We start from the raw sequence: 27,344 nt of genomic DNA on the forward strand, positions 1-27,344 counted from the left end.
TCCCCCCTTTCCCTATACAACTGACCAGTTATCCCCCTTTCCCTATACAACTGACCAGTTATCCCCCTTTCCCTATACAACTGACCAGGTATCCCCCTTTCCCTATACAACTGACTAGGTATCCCCCTTTCCCATCAGTCACTGGTTTGGAAATGTCTCCACTGCATTGCGTTGTCCAATCATATCTTGTCAGATCAGTTACTTAAAGAAGGAGGGAAGAAAGGAAGAATGCATTTTGAAGTATTGGAGCAGGGCCTGTCACCTCCCGAGGTGCTATTTTTTAAAAGCATCGCTCTGGTTCATGAACACTGGGACTGTCTGTCTGTAGGTAGGTAGGTTGAGAACGTCCTCTACAGAAGTTATGGGTGAGTGGGCGGAGCTCCATCCCTAGACCACAGAGCCCCACCCAGGAGGGGGCGGGGGAATAAAGTCTGGGGGCGGTTCAGAGAGGTCGTCCTGATCAGGATGTCCATTGGCCCTCACTGTTGCTGAGGAAAGGAAAATAATATATTATTTAGAGTGTGTGTGTGTCGTGTGTCGTGTGTGTGTGTGTGTGTGTGTGTGTGTGTGTGTGTGTGTGTGTGTGTGTGTGTGTGTGTGTGTGTGTGTGTCACCTATGTGCCCAGTAGAATGTGTGGGAGGGCTGGAGACAGGCAGACTGGTCACATGCAGAGTGGAGGTGGTCGTTAAGGCTCTCCTCACTGCCTTCTGATAGTTGTGATACAGGGTGGCCCCATACTAAACAAAGATAGATACGGGTAGGTACATATAAGAGAGTAAAGGGTATGAGTAAAGTAAAGGGTATGAGTAGAGTAAAGGGTATGAGTAGAGGAAAGGGTATGAGTAGAGTAAAGGGTATGAGTAGAGTAAAGGGTAAGAGTAGAGTAAAGGGTAAGAGTAGAGTAAAGGGTAAGAGTAGAGTAAAGGGTATGAGTAGAGTAAAGAGTATGAGTAGAGGAAAGGGTATGAGTAGAGTAAAGGGTAAGAGTAAAGGGTATGAGTAGAGTAAAGGGTATGAGAAGAGTAAAGGGTATGAGTAGAGTAAAGGGTATGAGTAGAGTAAAGGGTAAGAGTAAAGGGTATGAGTAGAGTAAAGGGTAAGAGTAAAGGGTATGAGTAGAGTAAAGGGTAAGAGTAAAGGGTATGAGTAGAGTAAAGGGTATGAGTAGAGGAAAGGGTATGAGTAGAGTAAAGGGTACGAGTGGAGTAAAGGGTATGAGTAGAGTAAAGGGTATGAGTAGAGTAAAGGGTAAGAGTAAAGGGTATGAGTAGAGTAAAGGGTATGAGTAGAGGAAAGGGTATGAGTAGAGTAAAGGGTCTGAGTGGAGTAAAGGGTATGAGTAGAGTAAAGGGTATGAGTAGAGTAAAGGGTAAGAGTAGAGTAAAGGGTATGAGTAGAGTAAAGGTTAAGAGTAGAGTAAAGGGTATGATTAAAGGGATAAGAGTAAAGGGTATGAGTAGAGTAAAGGGTAAGAGTAAAGGGTATGAGTAGAGTAAAGGGTATGAGAAGAGTAAAGGGTAAGAGTAAAGGGTATGAGTAGAGTAAAGGGTATGAGTAGAGTAAAGGGTAAGAGTAAAGGGTATGAGTAGAGTAAAGGGTATGAGTAGAGTAAAGGGTAAGAGTATAGTAAAGGGTATGATTAAAGGGATAAGAGTAGAGTAAAGGGTATGAGTAGAGTAAAGGGTAAGAGTAGAGTAAAAGGTAAGAGTAAAGGGTATGAGTAGAGTAAAGTCTATGAGTAGAGTAAAGGGTAAGAGTAAAGGGTATGAGTAGAGTAAAGGGTAAGAGTAAAGGGTATGAGTAGAGTAAAGGGTAAGAGTAGAGTAAAGGGTATGAGTAGAGTAAAGGGTATGAGTAGAGTAAAGGGTATGAGTAGAGGAAAGGGTATGAGTAGAGTAAAGGGTATGAGTAGAGCAAAGGGTATGAGTAGAGTAAAGGGTAAGAGTAAAGGGTAAGAGTAGAGTAAAGAGTATGAGTAGAGTAAAGGGTATGAGTAGTGTAAAGGGTATGAGTAGAGTAAAGGGTAAGAGTAAAGGGTATGAGTAGAGTAAAGGGTAAGAGTAAAGGGTATGAGTAGAGTAAAGGGTATGAGTAGAGGAAAGGGTATGAGTAGAGTAAAGGGTAAGAGTAGAGTAAAGGGTATGAGTAGAGGAAAGGGTATGAGTAGAGTAAAGGGTAAGAGTAGAGTAAAGGGTATGAGTAGAGTAAAGGGTAAGAGTAAAGGGTAAGAGTAGAGTAAAGAGTATGAGTAGAGTAAAGGGTATGAGTAGTGTAAAGGGTATGAGTAGAGTAAAGGGTAAGAGTAAAGGGTATGAGTAGAGTAAAGGGTAAGAGTAAAGGTTATGAGTAGAGTAAAGGGTATGAGTAGAGGAAAGGGTATGAGTAGAGTAAAGGGTAAGAGTAGAGTAAAGGGTATGAGTAGAGGAAAGGGTATGAGTAGAGTAAAGGGTAAGAGTAGAGTAAAGGGTATGAGTAGAGTAAAGGGTATGAGTAGAGTAAAGGGTAAGAGTAAAGGGTATGAGTAGAGTAAAGGGTATGAGTAGAGGAAAGGGTATGAGTAGAGTAAAGGGTAAGAGTAGAGTAAAGAGTAAGAGTAAAGGGTATGAGTAGAGTAAAGGGTAAGAGTAAAGGGTAAAGTGTATGAGTAGAGTAAAGGGTAAGAGTAGAGTAAAGGGTATGAGTAGAGTAAAGGGTATGATTAAAGGGATAAGAGTAAAGGGTAAGAGTAGAGTAAAGGGTACGAGTAAAGGGTATGAGTAGAGTAAAGGGTATGAGTAGAGTAAAGGGTAAGAGTATAGTAAAGGGTATGATTAAAGGGATAAGAGTAAAGGGTAAGAGTAGAGTAAAGGATAAGAGTAAAGGGTATGAGTAGAGTAAAGGATAAGAGTAAAGGGTAAGAGTAGAGTAAAGGGTATGAGTAGAGTAAAGGGTAAGAGTAGAGTAAAGGGTATGAGTAGAGTAAAGGGTATGAGTAGAGTAAAGGGTATGAGTAGAGTAAAGGATAAGAGTAAAGGGTATGAATAGAGTAAAGGGTTTGAGTAGAGTAAAGGGTATGAGTAGAGTAAAGGGTATGAGTAGAGTAAAGGATAAGAGTAAAGGGTATGAGTAGAGTAAAGGGTATGAGTAGAGTAAAGGATAAGAGTAAAGGGTATGAATAGAGTAAAGGGTTTGAGTAGAGTAAAGGGTATGAGTAGAGTAAAGGGTATGAGTAGAGTAAAGGATAAGAGTAAAGGGTATGAGTAGAGTAAAGGGTTTGAGTAGAGTAAAGGGTATGAGTAGAGTAAAGGGTATGAGTAGAGTAAAGGGTATGAGTAGAGTAATGCGTATGAGTAGAGTAAAGGGTATGAGTAGTGTAAAGGGTATGAGTAGAGTAAAGGGTAAGAGTAAAGGGTATGAGTAGAGTAAAGGGTAAGAGTAAAGGGTATGAGTAGAGTAAAGGGTAAGAGTAGAGGAAAGGGTATGAGTAGAGTAAAGGGTAAGAGTAGAGTAAAGGGTATGAGTAGAGTAAAGAGTAAGAGTAAAGGGTATGAGTAGAGTAAAGGGTATGAGTAGAGTAAAGGGTAAGAGTAGAGTAAATGGTATGAGTAGAGTAAAAGGTAAGAGTAAAGGGTATGAGTAGAGTAAAGGGTATGAGTAGAGGAAAGGGTATGAGTAGAGTAAAGGGTATGAGTAGAGTAAAGGGTAAGAGTAGAGTAAAGGGTATGAGTAGAGTAAAGGGTAAGAGTAAAGGGTATGAGTAGAGTAAAGGGTAAGAGTAGAGTAAAGGGTATGAGTAGAGTAAAGGGTAAGAGTAGAGTAAAGGGTATGAGTAGAGTAAAGGGTATGAGTAGAGTAAAGGGTAAGAGTAAAGGGTATGAGTAGAGTAAAGGGTAAGAGTAAAGGGTAAGAGTAGAGTAAAGGGTATGAGTAGAGTAAAGGGTATGAGTAGAGTAAAGGGTAAGAGTAAAGAGTAAGAGTAAAGGGTATGAGTAGAGTAAAGGGTAAGAGTAAAGGGTATGATTAGAGTAAAGGGTAAGAGTAGAGTAAAGGGTATGAGTAGAGTAAAGCGTATGATTAAAGGGATAAGAGTAAAGGGTAAGAGTAGAGTAAAGGGTATGAGTAGAGTAAAGGGTATGAGTAGAGTAAAGGGTAAGAGTATAGTAAAGGGTATGATTAAAGGGATAAGAGTAAAGGGTAAAGTAGAGTAAAGGATAAGAGTAGAGTAAAGGGTATGAGTAGAGTAAAGGGTATGAGTAGAGTAAAGGGTAAGGGTAAAGGGTATGAGTAGAGTAAAGGGTATGAGTAGAGGAAAGGGTATGAGTAGAGTAAAGGGTAAGAGTAAAGGGTAAGAGTAGAGTAAAGGGTATGAGTAGAGTAAAGGGTATGAGTAGAGTAAAGGGTAAGAGTAAAGGGTATGAGTAGAGTAAAGGGTAAGAGTAGAGTAAAGGGTATGAGTAGAGTAAAGGGTAAGAGTAAAGGGTATGAGTAGAGGAAAGGGTAAAGTAGAGTAAAGGGTAAGAGTAGAGTAAAGGGTATGAGTAGAGTAAAGAGTAAGAGTAAAGGGTATGAGTAGAGTAAAGGGTAAGAGTAGAGTAAAGGGTATGAGTAGAGTAAAGGGTAAGAGTAGAGTAAAGGATAAGAGTAAAGGGTATGAGTAGAGTAAAGGGTATGATTAAAGGGATAAGAGTAAAGGGTATGAGTAGAGTAAAGGGTAAGAGTAGAGTAAAGGGTATGAGTAGAGTAAAGGGTAAGAGTAGAGTAAAGGGTATGAGTAGAGTAAAGGGTAAGAGTAGAGTAAAGGATAAGAGTAAAGGGTATGAGTAGAGTAAAGGGTAAGAGTAGAGTAAAGGGTAAGAGTAAAGGGTAAGAGTAGAGTAAAGGGTATGAGTAGAGGAAAGGGTATGAGTAGAGTAAAGGGTTTGAGTAGAGTAAAGGGTATGAGTAGAGTAAAGGGTATGAGTAGAGTAAAGGATAAGAGTAAAGGGTATGAGTAGAGTAAAGGGTTTGAGTAGAGTAAAGGGTATGAGTAGAGTAAAGGGTATGAGTAGAGTAAAGGGTATGAGTAGAGTAAAGGGTATGAGTAGAGTAAAGGGTATGAGTAGAGTAAAGGGTATGAGTAGAGTAAAGGGTAAGAGTAAAGGGTATGAGTAGAGGAAAGGGTAAGAGTAGAGTAAAGGGTAAGAGTAGAGTAAAGGGTATGAGTAGAGTAAAGAGTAAGAGTAAAGGGTATGAGTAGAGTAAAGGGTAAGAGTAGAGTAAAGGGTATGAGTAGAGTAAAGGGTAAGAGTAGAGTAAAGGATAAGAGTAAAGGGTATGAGTAGAGTAAAGGGTATGATTAAAGGGATAAGAGTAAAGGGTATGAGTAGAGTAAAGGGTAAGAGTAGAGTAAAGGGTATGAGTAGAGTAAAGGGTAAGAGTAGAGTAAAGGGTATGAGTAGAGTAAAGGGTAAAGTAGAGTAAAGGATAAGAGTAAAGGGTATGAGTAGAGTAAAGGGTAAGAGTAGAGTAAAGGGTAAGAGTAAAGGGTAAGAGTAGAGTAAAGGGTATGAGTAGAGGAAAGGGTATGAGTAGAGTAAAGGGTTTGAGTAGAGTAAAGGGTATGAGTAGAGTAAAGGGTATGAGTAGAGTAAAGGGTATGAGTAGAGTAATGCGTATGAGTAGAGTAAAGGGTATGAGTAGAGTAAAGGGTATGAGTAGAGTAAAAGGTATGAGTAGAGTAATGCGTATGAGTAGAGTAAAGGGTATGAGTAGAGTAAAGGGTATGAGTAGAGTAAAAGGTATGAGTAGAGTAAAGGGTATGAGTAAAGTCTAACCTTGGCTACTCTGATGGAGTTGACCCAGAGGGAGAGAGTGTGCTCATCGTCACAACACAGGAACCTGATGTACTGGGACTCCTTCTGGATCTGAGGATGCTACAGGGTAAGACCAGAACATATTGTATTGATGGTAATCAACGCACCTACAGCTAAAACTCCCATGCATGCAATGTCTGTCAGGAGAGACTGCATCGATGCTTGATGCAGTACGTCTTTGTTCAAGGAGTCCAGTATTTATTTTTTTAGAAGTTCATCAACGAGCCTGCAGGAGGCGACCTATGATGGAGCTCCATGTGTACTTCACTAGCAATGGTAAGAACCTTTCTCGATCATGTTAAGAATGCATGAACATTCCCATACACCCAAAATAAATGGTGAGTAAAAAAAATAAAAGGCCCCTAATTTGAACCATAACTTTGTTGCCTGTTTTAAATCAAATCTCTTATTTGAAGATACACTTTTTTGTCACACCAAATTTTTGCCTCTAGAAAATAGTGTCCAAAACAGAAATGGATTCAGCTCGTATGTTGCCGTTATAAACCGTAACGTGGAAATATAAGCTCAAGTTCAAGGTAACAGTTAGGAACTCAACTTCCGGTGATGTACCTTTAAAAACAAATCATTGTCAGACATGGTTCTGACCTATTATAACTGACCTATGACCTGTTATAACTGACCTATGACCAATTATAACTGACCTATGACTTATTGTAACTGACCTATTGTAACTGACCTATTATAACTGACCTATTGTAACTGACCTATTGTAACTGACCTATTGTGACCTATTATAACTAACCTATTGTGACCTATTATAACTGACCTATTGTGGCCTATTATAACTGAAAGGGTATGAGTAGAGGAAAGGGTATGAGTAGAGGAAAGGGTATGAGTAGAGTAAAGGGTAAGAGTAGAGTAAAGGGTATGACTAGAGTAAAGGATATTATAACAGTAAAAATCCATATTGGGCTTTACAATCATTTACAAAAAGACTATTTCAAATTACAAAAAATAAAATGACAGTAAGGATCTTTAAAAATAACTTGCAGTGTTTTGTGTTGGCGGTTGTCCCATCGGTCTGTGGTTCTATTATAACTGACTTATTGTAACTGGCCTATTATAACTGACCTATTGCAACCTATTATAACTAACCTATTGTGACCTTTTATAACTAACCTATTGTGGCCTATTATAACTGACCTATTATAACTGACTTATTGTAACTGGCCTATTATAACTGACCTATTGCAACCTATTATAACTGACCTATTGTAACTGACCTATTATAACTTATTGTAACTGACCTATTATAACTGACCTATTATAACTAACCTATTATGACCTATTATAACGGACCTATTATAACTGACTTATTGTAACTGACCTATTATAACTGACCTATTGTGACCTATTATGACTGACCTATTAATACTGGCCTATTGTAACTGAGATATTGTAACTGACCTATTATAACTAACCTATTGTGACCTATTATAACTGACCTATTATAACTGACTTATTGTATCTGACCTATTATAACTGACCTATAGTGACCTATTATAACTGACCGATTGTAACTGATCTATTGTAACTGACCTATTGTGACCTATTATAACTAACCTAGTATAACTGGCCTATTGTAACTGACCTATTGCGACGTATTGTAACTGACCTATTATAACTAACCTATTGTGACCTATTATAACTAACCTATTATAACTGGCCTATTGTAACTGACCTATTGCGACCTATTATAACTGACCTATTATAACTGACCTATTGCGACCTATTATAACGGACTTATTGTAACTGACCTATTATAACTGACCTATTATAACTGACTGATCGTAACTGACCTATTGCGGCCTATTATAACTTAACTATTATAACTAACCTATTATAACTGGCCTAATGTAACTGACCTATTTATAACCTATTATAACTGACTTATTGTAACTGACCTATTGTAACTGACCTATTATAACTGACCTATTGTAACCTATTGTAACTGACCTATTGTAACTGACCTATTATAACTGACCTATTATAACTGACCTATTGCGGCCTATTGTAACTGACCTATTGTAACTGACCTATTGTAACTGACCTATTATAACTGACCTATTATAACTGACCTATTGCGGCCTATTATACCTGACCTATTGTGACGTATTATAACTGACCTATTATAACTGACCTATTGTAACTGACCTATTATAACTGACCTATTATAACTTACTTATTGTAACTGACCTATTGTGACGTATTGTAACTGACCTATTGTAACTGACCTATTATAATGGACCTATTATAACGGACCTATTGTGATGTATTGTAACTGACCTATTATAACTGACCTATTATAACGGACCTATTGTGACGTATTGTAACTGACCTATTATAACTGACCGGTGATACATCTTCTAAAATGTTCTTACTTGTTAACAGTTACAGGTCAGTCGGACTAATATAAGTCCATTCTTGTGAACTACATTAAACTACATTCACTTCCTTACTGGTTGACCTTACCATGAGAACCATCACTATCATCAACTTAGCTGTTAATTTCCTGAAAATATGAAACAGAGATAACAGAGATAACAAAGGTAACAGAGATAACAGAGGTAACATAGGTAACAGAGATAACATAGGTAACAGAAATAACAGAGATAACATAGGGATAGATCTTGGGCTCCTGAGTGGCGCAGCGATCTAAGGCACTGCCTCTCAGTGCTCGATGCGTCACTACAGACACCCTGGTTCAAATCCAGGCTGTATCACAACTGGCTGTGATTGGGAGTCCCATAGGGCAGCGCACAATTGGCCCAGCATCTTCCTGGTTTGGCTGGTGTAGGGCGTCATTGTAAATAATAATTTGTTCTTCACTGACTTGCCTAGTTAAATAAAGGTTAAATAAAAATTTAAGTTTAAAAAAATAGGATAGTAGAAAAAGCGCAAACTCCTCCCATCTGGCACTCCAAGCAGGCTTAAGTAAACAAAGCTGAAAGTAGTAGAAAGATTTCAAGTAGTATTTCAACCCAGAGAGAACATTGGGGTTGAGTGGTGAATTGTAGTTGCAAACTAAGGACCATCAGACACAGCTCAACCCAGCTGCAAGGTTCTAAGTATCCGACCCTGAACGCTCTACTGAAGTGACGCCACAACCCAGCATGTGTCAGACCTGCCCTCACTTCAACCAACTGACACCCCACTCCCCCTGCTGTCATTCTTTGTCTGAGAAAATTATATTCTCTGTAGGGGAAACGTTCCTTATTAAAAAGCCTCTTGATGACTGACAGGTCGTTTAATTTGATAACTGTCTGTCTGTCTCTGTCTGTCTGCCTGATTGTCTGTCTGCTTCTCTCTTTCTCTCTCTCTCTCATTCTCTCGTTCTCTCTCATTTCTATTTCTCTCTTGACACCTCACTCCCCCTGCTTTCATTCTTTTTCTGTCTCTCTCGCTGTCTCTCTCTGTCTCTCTCTTTGTTTCTCTCTCTCTCTGTCTCCATTTAACTTTTTTCTCTCTCTTTCGCTCTGTCTCTCCCTGTCTCTCTGTTTCTCGACCTGTCTCTCTGTCTCTGTCTCTTTTTCTCTCTCTGTCTCTCTTTCGTTCCTCATAATAGATAGTGATCTCTGATGGACCACACTAAACTATAGCAACATCCACGTCAGATGTCGGTGTGTGGTGGCGTCGTGGCAATGTGTTATAGTAGACACAATAGGACACAACTTCCTGTTAATTAACATTTTTTATATTTAAACATGCAAACATTCAAATATTTGTTGCCTTGCTGGCCCTCAAAACTTTGCATTTGTATTGTATTGCAAACCATGCAGGGCCGAGCACGCCCCCATCCACATTGACAGGGCTTAGTGGAGCAGGTAGAGAGCTTCAAGTTCCTCGGTGTCCACATCACTAAGGAATTACCATGGTCCACACACAACAACACAGTCGTGAAGAGGGCACGACAACGCCTCTTCCTGCTGAGGAGGCTGAGTTAACCCCCACAATTACTCCAGGGCCATTACACTGTCACTGACCCTGTGCTTCTTTTCAGCCTGTCAAAAGTGTGTGTGTGTGTGTGTGTGTTTTACCTCATCTGTTACCTCAAGGTGTTGATGGGAGAAGAAAAATAAATGAATAACCATCATGCTATTGTTTCCTCTGAAGTGGATGGCCTACCTTGAGGATGAAGCAGAAGTTAGTGGGTGCTTTGTACTTCTGTTTGTAATCAGTGGTGGTGTAGATGTTGACTTTGTCAAACTGAAGGAAGCACGCCAGGTCCCTGGATGTCTGCCAAGGGAGAAAAACATTTAAAAAACCTGGACAAGTAGAATTCAGTTCATATGGATCATATTACTGAAGATGCAGTAAGTTATTAAGGATTTCCTACAGCAGTGTTTTAGTGGGAAATGTCCCAATATGAAGGAATGAATGTAGACGTCCTCACTAATAAAAAAAAATAAAAAAAAATAAAAAAACTGGTTTACCTCAGTTCTATGTAGAAACAACATGTATAGGTCTCTGTAAAAGTTTAGAAATGGCCTGTAATACTGTATATCAAAAATACTTTCTATGTTTGGACAAGATGTTTACGGGACTTGCTGGACTTTGATGGTTATTATGTCACTTGCTGTACCTTTGTCTTTCCTTTAGGCACATAGTATATCCCAGAAGCTCTGAGCAGGAAGTAGCGACGTTTCCACGATTTCTTCCTGTCCTCCCTCAGATACAGCGGTCCCTCCAGGTCTGGGACGATGACAGACGGACCCTCAAAATGTTCCTGGAATCAGACGTTTAAAATCAGGTGTGTGTGGAAGTGTTTGAGGGTTTTGGATAAATCTGATTTGCTATAGAGGAAGGAGAACTCCTTCAATAAAAATATTAGTACAGTGAATGTGTTTATTATATAAGCTACAGAATCCTCTATAGGTGTGTTTGTGATGATAACTCACCTTTAGCAGAAGTTCCTTATGGCATTCTTTTATCTCATTCATAAATTGTTTATGTTTCTTCCATAGGTAGAATATCTTGGAGGTGAAAAGACAATGTTAGATTTAAAAAAAACATTAAAAAAACAACACCTTGTGGAACGGAGGGGACTGTGAAGCAACACAAACATTGGCACACACACACACACACACACACACACACACACACACACACACACACACACACACACACACACACACACACACACACACACGATAACATACACACTAACATATACACATGGATTTACATACACATGTAGATTTAGTACTGTAGATATGTGGTAGTGGTGGAGTAGGGGCCTGAGGGCACACAGTGTGTTGTAGACATGTGGTAGTGGTGGAGTAGGGTAGCCTGAGGGCACACAGTGTGTTGTAGACATGTGGTAGTGGTGGAGTAGGGGCCTGAGGGCACACAGTGTGTTGTAGACATGTGGTAGTGGTGGAGTAGGGGCCTGAGGGCACACAGTGTGTTGTAGACATGTGGTAGTGGTGGCAGGGGCAGTGTGTTGTACATGTGGTAGTTGTAGACATGTGGTAGTGGTGGAGTAGGGGCCTGAGGGCACACAGTGTGTTGTAGATATGTGGTAGTGGTGGAGTAGGGGCCTGAGGGCACACAGTGTGTTGTAGACATGTGGTAGTGGTGGAGTAGGGGCCTGAGGGCACACAGTGTGTTGTAGATATGTGGTAGTGGTGGAGTAGGGGCCTGAGGGCACACAGTGTGTTGTAGATATGTGGTAGTGGTGGAGGTAGGGGCCTGAGGGCACACAGTGTGTTGTGGACATGTGGTAGTGGTGGAGTAGGGGCCTGAGGGCACACAGTGTGTTGTAGATATGTGGTAGTGGTGGAGTAGGGGCCTGAGGGCACACAGTGTGTTGTAGATATGTGGTAGTGGTGGAGTAGGGGCCGAGGGCACACAGTGTGTTGTAGATATGTGGTAGTGGTGGAGTAGGGGCCTGAGGGCACACAGTGTGTTGTAGATATGTGGTAGTGGTGGAGTAGGGGCCTGAGGGCACACAGTGTGTTGTAGATATGTGGTAGTGGTGGAGTAGGGGCCTGAGGGCACACAGTGTGTTGTAGATATGTGGTAGTGGTGGAGTAGGGGCCTGAGGGCACACAGTGTGTTGTAGATATGAGGCAGGGGTGGAATAGGGGCCTGAGGGCACACAGTGTGTTGTAGATATGAGGTAGGGGTGGAATAGGGGCCTGAGGGCACACAGTGTGTTGTAGATATGTGGTAGTGGTGGAGAAGGGGCCCGAGGGCACACAGTGTGTTGTAGATATGTGGTAGTGGTGGAATAGGGACCTGAGGGCAAACAGTGTGTTGTAGATATGTGGTAGTGATGGAGTAGGGGCCCGAGGGCACACAGTGTGTTGTAGATATGAGGTAGGGGTGGAATAGGGGCCTGAGGGCACACAGTGTGTTGTAGATATGAGGTAGTGGTGGAGTAGGGGCCTGAGGGCACACAGTGTGTTGTAGATATGTGGTAGTGGTGGAGTAGGGGCCTGAGGGCACACAGTGTGTTGTAGATATGTGGTTGTGGTGGAGTAGGGGCCTGAGGGCACACAGTGTGTTGTAGATATGTGGTTGTGGTAGAGTAGGGGCCTGAGGGCACACAGTGTGTTGTAGATATGTGGTTGTGGTAGAGTAGGGGCCTGAGGGCACACAGTGTGTTGTAGATATGTGGTTGTGGTAGAGTAGGGGCCTGAGGGCACACAGTGTGTTGTAGATATGTGGTGAGGGCACACAGTGTGTTGTAGATAGTGTGGTAGAGTAGGGGCCTGAGGGCACACAGTGTGTTGTAGATATGTGGTAGTGGTAGAGTAGGGGCCTGAGGGCACACAGTGTGTTGTAGATATGTGGTTGTGGTAGAGTAGGGGCCTGAGGGCACACAGTGTGTTGTAGATATGTGGTTGTGGTAGAGTAGGGGCCTGAGGGCACACAGTGTGTTGTAGATATGTGGTAGTGGTGGAGTAGGGGCCTGAGGGCACACAGTGTGTTGTAGATATGTGGTAGTGGTGGAGTAGGGGCCTGAGGACACACAGTGTGTTGTAGATATGTGGTTGTGGTAGAGTAGGGGCCTGAGGGCACACAGTGTGTTGTAGACATGTGGTAGTGGTGGAGTAGGGGCCTGAGGGCACACAGTGTGTTGTAGACATGTGGTAGTGGTGGAGTAGGGGCCTGAGGGCACACAGTGTGTTGTAGACATGTGGTAGTGGTGGAGTAGGGGCCTGAGGGCACACAGTGTGTTGTAGATATGTGGTAGTGGTGGAGTAGGGGCCCGAGGGCACACAGTGTGTTGTAGATATGTGGTAGTGGTGGAGTAGGGGCCTGAGGGCACACAGTGTGTTGTAGATATGTGGTAGTGGTGGAGTAGGGGCCCGAGGGCACACAGTGTGTTGTAGATATGTGGTAGTGGTGGAGTAGGGGCCTGAGGGCACACAGTGTGTTGTAGATATGTGGTTGTGGTAGAGTAGGGGCCTGAGGGCACACAGTGTGTTGTAGATATGTGGTTGTGGTAGAGTAGGGGCCTGAGGGCACACAGTGTGTTGTGAAATCTGTGAATGTATTGTAATGTTTTAAAATAGTATAAACTGCCTTCATTTTGCTGGACCCCAGGAAGAGTAGCTGCTGCCAAAGCAGATCCATAATAAATACAAATATAAATGTCAGCACAGGGATATCAATAATGGAACTAAAACACAGAGCTTGGCTGCCAGTTTGTCTACTATAACCAACTCTTTCATTTGGTAAAAAGTTGGCAAAAATAGAGACATACTTAGCAACCGTGCAACATACAATTTCACTGTTAAATTAGAAAGCACAGTTCACTGTTTTGTGTGAACTCTGGGCCATGGTCATAAGGGCAACAGTAAATGTTTTAAAACATTTTGCAACAGAAAACACAAATTGCCATTTGTTTTTGGTGAAGTTCAACTAGTTTCCTCCCTGTTTCAATAAATGTTATTCCGTTTGGTGCCGAATCAATACTTCCCAGGTCTCTACTGTACTCACCTGGGGGTCTTTGAAGAGGAGATATTTGTTGGGTCTCAGAAGGAAAAGGATTTTGTTTTCACTGTCTCGTGTCCATGCAGAAAGAGGCTCCACCAGATATTCATGGTCTTCAAACCCCCTTTCTGTATTGAGAAAAAAATAGGAACTTCAATTGCTTCCTGAAAATGATGTACATTCATACTGTACAATATCATATCTTAAATCATACCACTAATACTTTGATTGCACTTGACTGAACTTGCTTGGTGCAATGGAACCAATGGAAGAGTCTAAAAAGTACAAACCCGACACCCAACTGCCATTTCAGTCAGGCTCAATCAAATGCTCAAAGTATTTGACAGAAACAAATACTATTTGAACCCAGGTCTGGTGTGTGAGCCTCACCAGCCTGCAGCTCAGGGTTGGTCTCACATAGGCTCCAGTCCACGCTGCAGTCGCAGTGGGTCTTCTCAAACAGATTATCCAACACGTCCCTCACCGTCTGTCTCTCGTCCACCATCAGTGTCTTGGAGCTGCCATCGCTCATCATCACCTTGACCACCAACTACAAGGATGTACATAGGAACAACCATAGACATATAAGTATTTATTGGGTAACACTCAATATGGCCACCGGTTCACCCATCACAGATCATTGGCTTGAATGGGGATAGCCATCCTAGTCATTCTATTTCTATGTGAAGAGCATCTCACAATGATTACTAGAGTGATGTGCATCTACACTCCCCTCCGTATGTATTTGGACAGTAAAGCTAACATGTTAAATGTGTCTCTATAATCCAGCATTTTGGATTTGAGATCAAATGCTTCATAGTAGAAAATGTCACCTTTAATTTGAGTTTTTTTTATTTATACATGTCTGTTTCACAGTTTAGAAATGAAAGCACTTTATGTACCTAGTCCCCTCCATTTTAAGATGTCATAAGTATTTGGACAGATTTGACTTTAGTGTAAAGTAGCCAAAAGTTGAGTATTTGGCCACATATCCCTTGCACACAATGACTTCAAGCTTGTGACTTGACAAACTTGTTGGATGCATTTACAGCATGTTTTGGTTGTGTTTCGGATGATGTTTTGGATGTGTTTCGGATGATGTTTTGGATGTGTTTCGGATGATGTTTTGGTTGTGTTTCGGATGATGTTTTGAATGTTTCAGATGATGTTTTGGTTGTGTTTCGGATGATGTTTTGAATGTGTTTCAGATGATGTTTTGGTTGTGTTTCGGATGATGTTTTGAATGTGTTTCGAATGTTTTGGATGTGTTTCAGATGATGTTTTGGTTGTGTTTCGGATGATGTTTTGATGTGTTTGGATGATGTTTTGGATGTGTTTCAGATGATGTTTTGGTTGTGTTTCGGATGATGTTTTGGATGTGTTTCGGATGATGTTTTGGATGTGTTTCGGATGATGTTTTGGATGTGTTTCGGATGATGTTTTGCACAATAGGACGTTAAAGGTTACATTCTGGAACATTGCCTCATATGAACCATTTGATCTCAAATCCGAAATGCTGCAGTATAGAGCTGTCATTTACAATTTTAGCATCACTGTCCAAATACATATGGAGGGGAGTGGATATATATATATATAGGTGTTTTCCTCCAAACCCCAGTGATATACATGATATAGAGGTATCTCAACTCCTCACAAAGTGAAGCTGCTATTATAGCCGGTTTAGTGAAATTAACCCAATGTACCTTCTTAACTTTGGCTGCTTTTAGCTTCTCCAGAGCCAGCTTGATTTTGTCAGCTTTGGCTTGTGCTTCAGCCTCTCCCTGGAAAAATGAAGGTATAATGTTTAATTAAAAGAGCACGAGTGTAAAGCAGTGCTACCTTTTACTGTATATCGGAAGTAAATAGCTACAAAAACAGAAAGGTTAAAATGCCTTGATATACAGAAATATAAATAACTGCAGAACTCAAGGGCCTGATGTTGTGTACCCCTGCATTTATAACAGAAATAGTTATGTGTTCTTGCCTGAGACCTGAAGACTTACATTAGCTCCCTTAGACCTGAAGACTTACATGGCTAATGCCTAGCTTTTAGCTCTGAGGGCTAACAGTCTTGTGGTGAGCAGGAAACCCGCGTTCCAACCCCAGTCAGTCACACATTACAGCGTACAGTATATCTATGGGAAGTTACCGCTGGCAGTGGTTTAGAGGGTTCAGGAGGGAGAGAGGAGGAGGAGGAGGAGGGGATAGGTGCTTGGACATTTTGTTGCGGGGTGTAGAGGCCAGACTTGTGCTGTTGTGTGTGGACATGTCCCGTCTTGGCTGCATTCAGTGTCTCCTCTGTCTCCGTCAAATCTGACCCCAGATCAGCCATCAGAGCGTCAAGGTCGTGATCCTCTAGCTCATTTAGAGATTCTACCAGAGAGGAAGATGAAAATTAGAGGAGGTAGGGTTTATCTGATCAAAAAGGGTTGTGAGTAAATGTGACAACACAACTACTTCCCTTCGAATTAATTATTTTACCAGTCTAACTCGTGTACTAGTCAAATGTGCTTCGTAAGGTTGTTATTGGCAAGCAAGGCTTGAAATACATTTACAGTATGTCATATGCATCAACTCTAGAGATAACTGGTCTACTGTTTGATGACCTAGTGTTAGTGTTGCTGGTGTTTTTCACCTTTCAAATCTGTGAACCCAATAGAGAAGTTATTTTCTATCTGTGAACTGCTGGATGATATTTCTGAGGAGTCCGTTTCATACCCAAGACTCTGTCAAGACAAAGGTTTCAGATGAAGAGTTTGAATACAGATATTTTAGGACATGAACAGACAGGAATTGTATGTTTTACATACACTCTTAGAAAAAAAGGGTTCCAAATGGGTTCTTCGGCTGTTCCCATAGGAGAACCTTTTTTGGTTCCAGGTTGAACCCTTTTTGGTTCCAGGTAGAACTCTTTTGGGTTCCATGTAGAACCCTCTGTGGAATTCAAAAGGGTTCTTACTGGAATCCTAAAAGGGTTCTTCAAAGGGTTCTCATTCGGGGAGGTTCTAGATAGCACCTTTTTTTCTAAGAGTGTAGAGAACACTCCAACAATGTTTGCAGCATTTGTAAGTTCATTCTAAGAAAGCCCTCTAGAAAAACATTCCGTTTTTTTAATTTTCTTCAAGGACGTTCTGGGTAGCCATGCTTATAAGCTGTGTGGAACACAGTCAGAATTCAGACCTTGTATTTGTTTTTTAATGTCAAATAGAAAGATAACAGAAATATAAAGAGGAAAGCTATAATTCTGCACTACGACAATGATGTGATGTCAGAGAGAAACTGATTATTAAAGATGTAATGCAATGTTTTCATAAACATCCCCAGCAGGCAACACCAGTAATTATATATCTTAAACAGTCTATAGAAGTGTGCGACCTGCATATGATCTCCCCTGGCACACATGAAACCTGATGAATGTAGAGACAAACATCTGTTTTCATGTTCAAAGCCACGCTCAATTAAACCCTTAGCCCTTTGAGTCATTGGGTAGCAAACCATGGATGGATTCAGAGGTCTGATTAGCCTGCATGCTCCCAGGCAATAACCTGGGATGTATGCTCCCAGGCAATAACCCAAATTATGTATAAATCCAATCATGGCCATAATTGGATTACATTTGATCCTCTTAAATTCAGGAAGAATGATTATTCAAATAAAAATGGTTTTCTTCCTAATTTGGATCAGACCCTGTTAGACAGTGACACATTTGTGGTTCTCCATATGAGGTTTAATTGACCCATTACGTAGTGTACAATTTTAATGTATTGCCATTTAGGGCCATTCCTGTCCTTAGATCTACATTCATTAAAGGGAAGATCCATATTTTACAACTTGATGTTAGATGGTTCCTCACCCTGAAAGTAGTCTATGGGCCTGGAGAATATGTCATCCATGTTTTTAACAGCCACTACAAACTTCAACTAACTTTATCTAACGCAATCAGCTGAAAATCAATGGAAGGGATTTGTCAGCGTCAAACCCGATATTGAGTTAATTCGGTTATTTTTAAAATTTATATTCCTTGTTTGTCCCTATCACTTTCATTGATGTTTAGCTCGCGGTGGCTTAAGTTAGCTGATGTTTGGAATGGCTGTTTAAAGAAAACCAAGCCAGGGATTATAGTTTCTCCTGGCCCATAGACTACTTTGGGCTCCCAAGTGGCGCAGCGGTCTAAGGCACTGCATCTCAGTGCAAAAGGTGTCACTGCAGGGACTGGATCTGGCCAAGAATGGGAGACCCATAGGGCAGCGCACAATTGGGCCGGGGTAGACCGTTATTGTAAATAAGAATATGTTCTTAACTGGCTTACCTAGTTTAAATAAAGGTACTAAAAATCTAACGTTAAGGTGTAAAATACTGAAATGTCCCTTTAAGAGGAGTTTAATGCATGGCTTACAATGCACATACTTTAGGCCTAAGCCTGTATTCTATTTGTGTCAAAATGTTTAGTCTGGCTACATACATAATAGTGTCATGGAGGACCAAAAGTGCTTGAAGACATCCTCATCCTACGACGACCTTAAAATCAGTGGCTTGCATCCATTACTCAAACCAGATGATATTACTTCTCATCATTCACTTTTACTTCATTCATAATAAATCAACATCTTCTCTACATTCATTTTAAGAAGAATACATTGGAAATGAAAAGGCTAATTTCCAGCTGTAGTCCTTGGGTTAAAAACCGCTACAGTCTCAATAAAAAAAACTATTTAACACAGCTGCTGATGTTCTGATGAATCATGGGAAGTGTAGTTTATGAATAAGAGTGGTCCCAGTGATAACGTACCTGTGTTAGGAGGTCCATCTCTCCCAGCAGGTCAGTGAACATGCCGTCTATGTCCTCCATCTGTTACAGAGAACAAGCAGCATTTGTTTAAAATAAATGGCTACACGCAAGAAGACCATCAATGAGCCCAACCAGTGTAGACTGCTGAGGGGAGGACGCCTTATTATAATGGCTGGAACGGTGTGAATGGAATAGCATCGAACACATGGAAGCCATGTTTAATATCATTACCACGAGCCCATCCTCCCCAATTAAGGTGACCACCAACTTCCTGTGAGTCATAAACATGACATCATTGGAGTTGACAGAGAATAGGCCTACTCAACCAAAGCCACTTCAACTTGTAAAATCTTAATTAAAGGGATAATTTCAGCTAAATTGCATAAATGGATAAAGAAAGGCTGTAATCCCATCCTTGGTTTTTACTGACACCAACTGCTAATATTAGCATTTGTCTAACCGAAAACAACGCTGTAAGTGAATTGGTACCCAGTTAGCATGTTTTAAATGCCCATAGTGGCACATAGACTCAATGTGGCGGTGTGGTATGTGACAGCTCAAAGTGATTCCATGTTGCTTTGTACTTTGAGAGGTGGACACATTTTTATTAGAGGACAAGAGTTGCTTTTTAAAAAGGTTCAATGCAGCTGTTTTTATCTCAATATCAAATCCTTTCTGGGTAACAATTAAGTAACTTACTGTGATTGTTTTCAATTCAAATGGTCAAAACGAATTTAAAAAAAATAGCTTCTTAGGAAAGGGCAATTTCTCAAGCAATAATCTGGTTGTGGTCTGAGTAGGGAGGAGAAAATTGAAAACTAGCTGTTATTGGCAGAGAGGTTTGGAACTCTCTGTCTTATTGGTCTATTAACTAATTTACCGTCTGGTGATGTCAAACTCAATCCCACCCTGCAGTAGCAGAGAGAACAGTCTATAACTGTGCTGGAGTCTTTGACCATTTTTAGGGCCTTCCTCTGACACCGCCTGGTATAGAAGTTCTGCCTCAGTGATGTACTGGGCCGTATGCATTACCCTCTGTAGCGCCTTGCGGTCGGATGCCATACCAGGCGGTGATGCAGCCAGTCAGGATGGTGCAGCTGTATAACTCTTTGAGGATAATTGTCGTGCCCTCTTCACGACTGTGTTGGTGTATTTGGACCATGATAGGTCCTTAGTGATGTGGACACTGAGGAACTTGAAGCTCTCGACCCTCTCCACTACAACCCTGTCGATGTGAATGGGGGAGTGATCGGCCCTCCGTTTCCTGTAGTCCACGATAAACTCCTTTGCCTTGCCCACGTTGAGAGAGGTTGTTGTCTGGGCACCACATTGCAAGGTCTCTGACCTCCTCCCTATAGGCCGTCTCCTCGTTGTCAGTGATCAGGCCTACCGCCGTCGTGTCGTCGGCAAACTTAATGATGGTGTTGGAGTCGTGTGCAGCCACGCAGTCATGGGTGAACAGGGAGTAAAGGAGGGGACTAAGTATGCACCCGAGGGGCCCCCGGGTTGAGGGCCAGCATGGCAGATGTGTTGTTGCCTACTCTCACCACCTGGGGGCGGCCCATCAGGAAGTCCAGGATCCAGTTGCAGAAGGAGGTGTTCAGTCCCAGGCTCCTTAGCTTAGTGATGAGCATTGAGGGCACTATGGGGTTGAACGTGGAGCTGTAGTCAAATAGGTGTTCCTTTTGACCAGGTGGGAAAAGGCAGTGTGGAGTGCAAAATAATTGCCGTCATCTATGGATTTGTTGGGGCGGTATGTGAATTGGAGTGGATCCAGTGTTTCTGGGATGATGGTGTTGATGTGAGCCATGACCAGCCTTTCAAAGCGTTTCACGGCTACAGATGTGAGTGCTACGCGACACTAGTCATTTAGAAAGATTACCTTGGCATTCTTGGGCACAGGGACTATGGTGGTTGGCTTGAAAAATATATAGGTATTACAGACTGGGCTAGGGAGAGGTTGAAAATGCCAGTGAAGACACTTGCCAGCTGGTCAGCGCATGCACTGAGTACTCGTCACTGTGAATGTTAACCTGTTTAAAGGTCTTACTCACATTGGCTACAGAGCACGTGATCATACAGTCGTCCGGAACAGCTGGTGCTCTCACACATGGTTCAGTGTTGCATGCCTCGAAGCGAGCATAGAAGGCATTTAGCTCGTCTGGTAGGCTCGTGTTTGCAAGCCCTGACACATCCAATGAGTTCCTCTGTCCAGTGTCTGTGTTCTTTTACACATCTTAATCTTTTCTTTTTATTAGTCAGTCTGAGATATGTCTTTTTCTTTGTAACTCTGCCTAGAAGGACAGCATCCAGGAGTCGCCTCTTCACTGGTGACGTTGAGACTGGTGTTTTGCGGGTACTGTTTAATGAAGCTGCCAGTTGAGGAAACTAGACACTAATGTACTTGTCCTCTTGCTCAATTGTGCACCGCTCCTCTTTCTATTCTGGTTAGGGCCAGTTTGTGCTGTTCTGTGAAGGGAGTAGTACACAGCATTGTACTAGATCTTCAGTTTCTTGGCAATTTCTTCCATGGGATAGCCTTAATTTCTCAAAACAAGAATAGACTGACGAGTTTCAGAGGAAAGGCCTTTGTTTCTGGCCATTTTGAGCCTGTAATCAAACTCAAAAATGCTGATGCTCTAGACTAGTTGAGTATCTAAAGGCCAGTTTTAATGGTTATTTAAAACAGCACAACAGTTTAAGTTTCCAGCTGTGCTAACATAATTGCAAAAGGGTTTTCTAATGATCAATTAGCCTTTTAAAATGATAAACTTGGATTAGCTAGCACAATGTGCCATTAGAACACAGGAGTGATGGCTGCTGATACAGTGACTTGTAAAAGTATTCACCTCCCTTGGCATTTTTCCTATTTTCTTGACTTAAAACATCAAATTAAAATTGATTTTTGGGTGGTTGTGTCATTTGATTTACACAACATGCCTACCACTTTGAAGATGCAAAATATTTAGTTGTGTAACAAACAATAAATAAGACAAAAAACAGAACTTGAGTGTGCATAACTATTCCCCCCCAAAAGTCAATACTCTGTAGAGCCACCTTCTGCAGGAATTAAAGCTGCAAGTCCCTTGGGGTATGTCTCTATAAGCTTGGCACATCTAGCCAGTGGGATTTTTGCCCATTCTTCAAGGCAAAACTTCTCCAGCTCCTTCAAGTTGGATGGGTTCCGCTAGTGTACAGCAATCTTTAAGTCATACCACAGATTCTCAATTGGATTAAGGTCTGGGCTTTGACTAGGCCATTCAAAGACAATTAAACATTTCCCCTTAAACCACTCAAATGTTGCTTTAGCAGTATGCTTAGGGTTATTGTGCTGCTAGAAGGTGAACCTCTGTCCCAGTCTCAAATCTCTGGAAGATTGAAACAGGTTTCCTTCAAGAATTTCCCTGTATTTAGTGCCATTCATCATTCCTTCAGTTCTGACCAGTTTCCCAGGCCCTGCCGATGAAAAACTTCCCCACAGCATAATGCTGCCACCACCATGCTCCACTGTGGGGATGGTGTTCTCTTGGTGATGAGAGATGTTGAGTTTGCGCCAGTTATAGCGTTTTCCTTGATGGCCAAAAAGCTCACTTTTAGTCTCATCTGACCCGAGTTCCTTCTTCCATATGTTTGGGAACTCTCCCACATGCCTTTTGGCGAACATCAAACGTGTTTGGTTATTTTTGACTTCTTCTTGGCCACTCTTCCGTAAAGCTGTGAAATGCATGTCCTATGGACAGAAACTCCAATCACCACTGTGGAGCTTTGCGGCTCCTTCAGTGTTATCTTTGGTCTCTTTGTTGCCACTGATTAATGCCCTCCTTGCCTGGTCCATGAGTTTTGGTGGGCGGCCCTCCCTTGGCAGGTTTCCTGTGATGCCACGTCCTTAAAAAATTTTAATAACGGATTTAATGGTGCTCTGTGGGATGTTCAAAGTTTCTGATATTTTTTTGTAACCCAACCCTGATCTGTACTTCCCCACAACTTTGTCGCTGACCTTTTTGGACAGATCCTAGGTCTTCACCCCTTGCTTGGTGGTGTTGCAGATTCTGGGGCCTTTCAGAACAGGTGTATATATACACTGAGATCATGTGACAGATCATGTGACACTTAGATTGCACACAGGTGGACTTTATTTAACTAATTATGTGACTTCTGAAGGTAATTGGTCGCACCAGATCTTATTTAGCGGCTTGAAAGCAAAGGGGGGGAATACATATGCACCCACCACTTTTCTGTTTTTAATTTGTTAAAACAAATCATTTACAATTCATTTTTTTCATTTAATTTAATTTCACTTCACCAAATCAAATCATACACATGGTTAGCAGATGTTAATGCGAGTAGCGAAATGCTTGTGCTTCTAGTTGCGACAATGCAGTAATAACCAACGAGTAATCTAACCTAACAATTCACAACTACTACCTTATACACACAAGTGTAAAGAGGTAAAGAATATGTACATAAAGATATATGAATGAGTGGTGGTACAGAACGGCATAGGCAAGATGCAGTAGATGGTATCCAGTACAGTATATACATATGAGATGAGCAATGTAAGGTATGTAAACAAAGTGGCATAGTTTAAAGTGGCTAGTGATACATGTATTACATAAAGATGGCAAGATGCAGTAGATGATGTAGAGTACAGTATATACGTATACATATGAGATGAGTAATGTAGGGTATGTAAACATTATACACTGCTCAAGAAAATAAAGGGAACACTAAAATAACACATCCTAGATCTGAATGAATGAAATATTCTTATTAAATACTTTTTTCTTTACATAGTTGAATGTGCTGACAACAAAATCACACAAAAATGATCAATGGAAATCAAATTTATCAACCAATGGAGGGTCTGGATTTGGAGTCACACTCAAAATTAAAGTGGAAAACCACACTACAGGCTGATCCAACTTTGATGTAATGTCCTTAAAACAAGTCAAAATGAGGCTCAGTAGTGTGTGTGGCCTCCACGTGCCTGTATGACCTCCCTGCAATGCCTGGGCATGCTCCTGATGAGGTGGCAGATGGTCTCCTGAGGGATCTCCTCCCAGACCTGGACTAAAGCATCCGCCAACTCCTGGACAGTCTGTGGTGGATGGAGCGAGACATGATGTCCCAGATGTGCTCAATTGGATTCAGGTCTGGGGAACGTGCGGGCCAGTCCATAGCATCAATGCCTTCCTCTTGCAGGAACTGCTGACACACTCCAGCCACATGAGGTCTAGCATTGTCTTGCATTAGGAGGAACCCAGGGCCAATCGCACCAGCATATGGTCTCACAAGGGGTCTGAGGATCTTATCTCGGTACCTAATGGCAGTCAGGCTACCTCTGGCGAGCATATCGAGGGCTGTGCGGCCCCCCAAAGAAATGCCACCCCACACCATGACTGACCCACCGCCAAACCGGTCATGCTGGAGGATGTTGCAGGTAGCAGAACGTTCTCCACCGTGTCTCCAGACTGTCACGTCTGTCACATGTGCTCAGTGTGAACCTGCTTTCATCTGTGAAGAGCACAGGGCGCCAGTGGCGAATGTGCTAATCTTGGTGTTCTCTGGCAAATGAAAAACGTCCTGCACGGTGTTGGGCTGTAAGCACAACCCCCACCTGTGGACGTTGGGCCCTCATACCACCCTCATGGAGTCTGTTTATGACCGTTTGAGCAGACACATTCACATTTGTGGCCTGCTGGAGGTCATTTTGCAGGGCTCTGGCAGTGCTCCTCCTGCTCCTCCTTGCACAAAGGCGGAGGTAGCGGCCCTGCTGCTGGGTTGTTGCCCTCCTACGACCTCCTCCACGTCTCCTGATGTCCTGGCCTGTCTCCTGGTAGCGCCTCCATGCTCTGGACACTACGCTGACAGACACAGCAAACTTTCTTGCCACAGCTCGCATTGATGTGCCATCCTGGATGAGCTGCACTACCTGAGCCACTTGTGTGGGTTGTAGAGTCCGTCTCATGCTACCACTAGAGTGAAAGCACCGCCAGCATTCAAAAGTGACCAAAACATCAGCCAGGAAGCATATGAACTGAGAAGTGGTCTGTGGTCCCCACCTGCAGAACCACTCCTTTATTGGGGGTGTCTTGCTAATTGCCTATAATTTCCACCTGTTGTCTATTCCATTTGCACAACAGCATGTGAAATGTATTGTCAATCAGTGTTGCTTCCTAAGTGGACAGTTTGATTTCACAGAAGTATGATTGACTTGGAGTTACATTGTGTTGTTTAAGTGTTCCCTTTATTTTTTGGGGCAGTGTATTTTGTGTATGTCCATTACATGAAATACAAATAAAAATCCATTTAAATGACAGGTTGTAATGCAACAAAATAGAAAAAAACACCAAGGGGGTGAATACTTTTGCAAGGCAGTGTAATGGGTCTCTGTACGCCTATGTAGATATTCCATTAAAAATAACCCGTTCCGGCTCCAATAGTCATTTACAACATTAACAATGTATTTCTGATTAATTTGATGTTATTTTAATGCACAAAACAATTGTCTATCTTTCAAAAACAAGGACATTTCTAAGCGATCCGGTAGTGTATACAACACAGAGAAATCCTGTTTCTTTTGACTGCACTAGACCTTTAAGACAGAGAGGCTATGCTGCACAATAAACCATCCCATAAGCAAAGTCTGATGCTCTTTGAGAGAGGTCTGTTCAGGTTAGCTACTGAGTTAATCCATATGGAGAATGGGGAGCGTTTATTGCCAACGTTAAGTAAAATATGCACCAGTACATGTGTAGCAGGCAGCTCTGGCCAAATGGATCACCTCTTCAAGTATTTCCTTTAGATAGGAGCACCGTCTCGCCAAAGGCATTCTATAACCATAACTCGTATGAACATCGGATCAGCATAACTAGACCATATGTAGGGACATATTGAGGATCCATAGTATGGAGTAAAGAATACATCTGAACCAAGTTTTGTTGGTCCAGATTAGAACTTTAGTAAATATATATATAGTAACTTTCTTTCACTCTCTGAGTCCTTGTCCACCCAGCATAGCTAACGCCTGAATAGTTCCACTCTATTCTGTTTCGCCAGACGAGTAAACAGACCATCCATTTAAGCTGTAATGAGGAACAGAAAAAGGGCTGCATGGGGTGACTATTGTTTCCATATGAATGTCAAAATGCTTGATGTAAAACAATGTGGGGTTTTTGTTCCAGATCCTGATTCTGCTATATTCTATCTGACAGGACCTGTGTGTTTTTAATGGAGGGGGAAATAACAAACTTGGCATTGTGACATATCGCGGGCTTGGAAACAACATGCTCCTCTCATGACACTCAGCTCCATCAACTCAACACAGCTTAGGGATGAAGTGTCTAGTGCACAAGACTACACGTTTAGATACTTCTCAAAAAAACTGTTTGACAAAGGCCCATCCATCCACCCATCTACCCATCCATCCATCCATCCATCCATCCATCCATCCATCCATCCATCCATCCATCCATCCATCCATCCATCCATCCAGCCATCCATCCATCCAGCCACCCAGCCATCCATCCACCCATCCAGCCACCCATCCATCCATCCACCCAGCCATCCATCCATCCATCCATCCAGCCACCCAGCCATCCATCCACCCACCCACCCATACCGACCCAGCCACCCACCCAGCCAGCCACCCATCCCCATCCAGCCACCCATCCAGCCACCCTGATAGCTCATCCATGAAACAGACACCCATTAATACCTGATAGCTCGTTGAAACAGACCACATCATCATCCTGTTCTAGCAAAGAGGCTGCTTTCAGCTGCCACTGTGGTCTGTGGACATGTTACTTCTGCGTTGACACATAAAGTGACACACTAAAGAACAGACAGACAGACTGACTGACTGACAGACAGACAGAAAGGCCAACGCCTTATCAACAATGATTTATTGTGCAGAGAGAGAGAGAGAGAGATATAGTGCTTGTTGATAGTGACTGTAGGCTACATATGTTGAATGTTCTTGTGGTCAAATGCTCCCTCTGTTTTATAATTGAATACATAAGCAATTACTGGCTGCTGCTGTAAAAAGACATGTGTTTGCTTTAATTGGGCAATCTGGCATTCAATGGTTATCATTAATTATAAGTCCACAAAGGATGTACCAATCCCAGATTGCCTATTTAACCAAAGCTGATGTGTATGTTCAAGTATTTAACCCTAAACTGGCCAATGGGCTGTATTTGTGATAGTAATGTACTGTAGTAGCACATAACAATTTCAGCATGACATGAAAATGTTACAAGGCCAAATATGAGCAATTAAACATCGCATTAAGAGCAACCACGCCCTTATCTTTGGCAGTACCAGAAGAAGCATTAAACCTCAAACCTGGAAAGAGTGTAATTCCAGACCGTAAGATAACATTACAGATGATGACGCTACAAGTAAAGCGTCCATTCACAGACGTATTAAGTAATCAAAGTCATCAAAGTCAAAGGACGTACATTTCAAAGATAAACATTTAAAAAGACAAACAAGATCCTGTCTAAAACAACCAAAGTGTTTACCTTTGTAGTTGAACGATCTCCCGGGTTACTCTCCAGTCATAGAGTCAACGGTAGATATTATATCTGTAGTTCTTGTGTCTTAAAGTACATGTGCACCTTGCACACGTGGGGTTGATCTGGAACTGGTATGAATACTGAGACTTGTCTGATCAGTGGGCTCTATTTCCTGTTCTGTGGGGAAGTTGACCTTCTCACTGTGGCATGACTCAGCAAAAGGCTTGGTTTGTACTGTA

At 42.0% G+C, this 27,344-nt stretch overlaps 1 protein-coding gene across 2 annotated transcripts; it reads right to left on the reverse strand.

Moving 5' to 3' along the window:
- Nucleotides 1-283: 283 nt before the first annotated feature.
- Nucleotides 284-27,344, reverse strand: LOC112227226 (amyloid beta A4 precursor protein-binding family B member 1-interacting protein). 2 transcript variants are annotated; one of them, XM_042308258.1, is made up of 13 exons: nt 27,112-27,344; nt 18,587-18,646; nt 16,433-16,523; nt 15,947-16,170; nt 15,501-15,578; nt 14,188-14,347; nt 13,804-13,925; nt 10,752-10,826; nt 10,436-10,579; nt 9,979-10,089; nt 5,794-5,892; nt 615-738; nt 284-482 (listed from the first exon to the last, which is right to left on the reverse strand). In XM_042308258.1, the coding sequence occupies exons 2-13, from the start codon at nt 18,644-18,646 to the stop codon at nt 388-390; spliced, it is 1,383 nt and encodes a 460-aa protein (XP_042164192.1). In that variant the 5' UTR covers nt 27,112-27,344; the 3' UTR covers nt 284-387. The 2 variants fall into 2 exon arrangements, with proteins under 2 accessions (XP_042164192.1, XP_042164191.1); XM_042308257.1 differs by having other exon boundaries at nt 284-488; nt 27,112-27,293.

This window comes from Oncorhynchus tshawytscha, linkage group LG28 (genome assembly GCF_018296145.1).
Source record: "Oncorhynchus tshawytscha isolate Ot180627B linkage group LG28, Otsh_v2.0, whole genome shotgun sequence".
Taxonomy (NCBI): domain Eukaryota; kingdom Metazoa; phylum Chordata; class Actinopteri; order Salmoniformes; family Salmonidae; genus Oncorhynchus; species Oncorhynchus tshawytscha.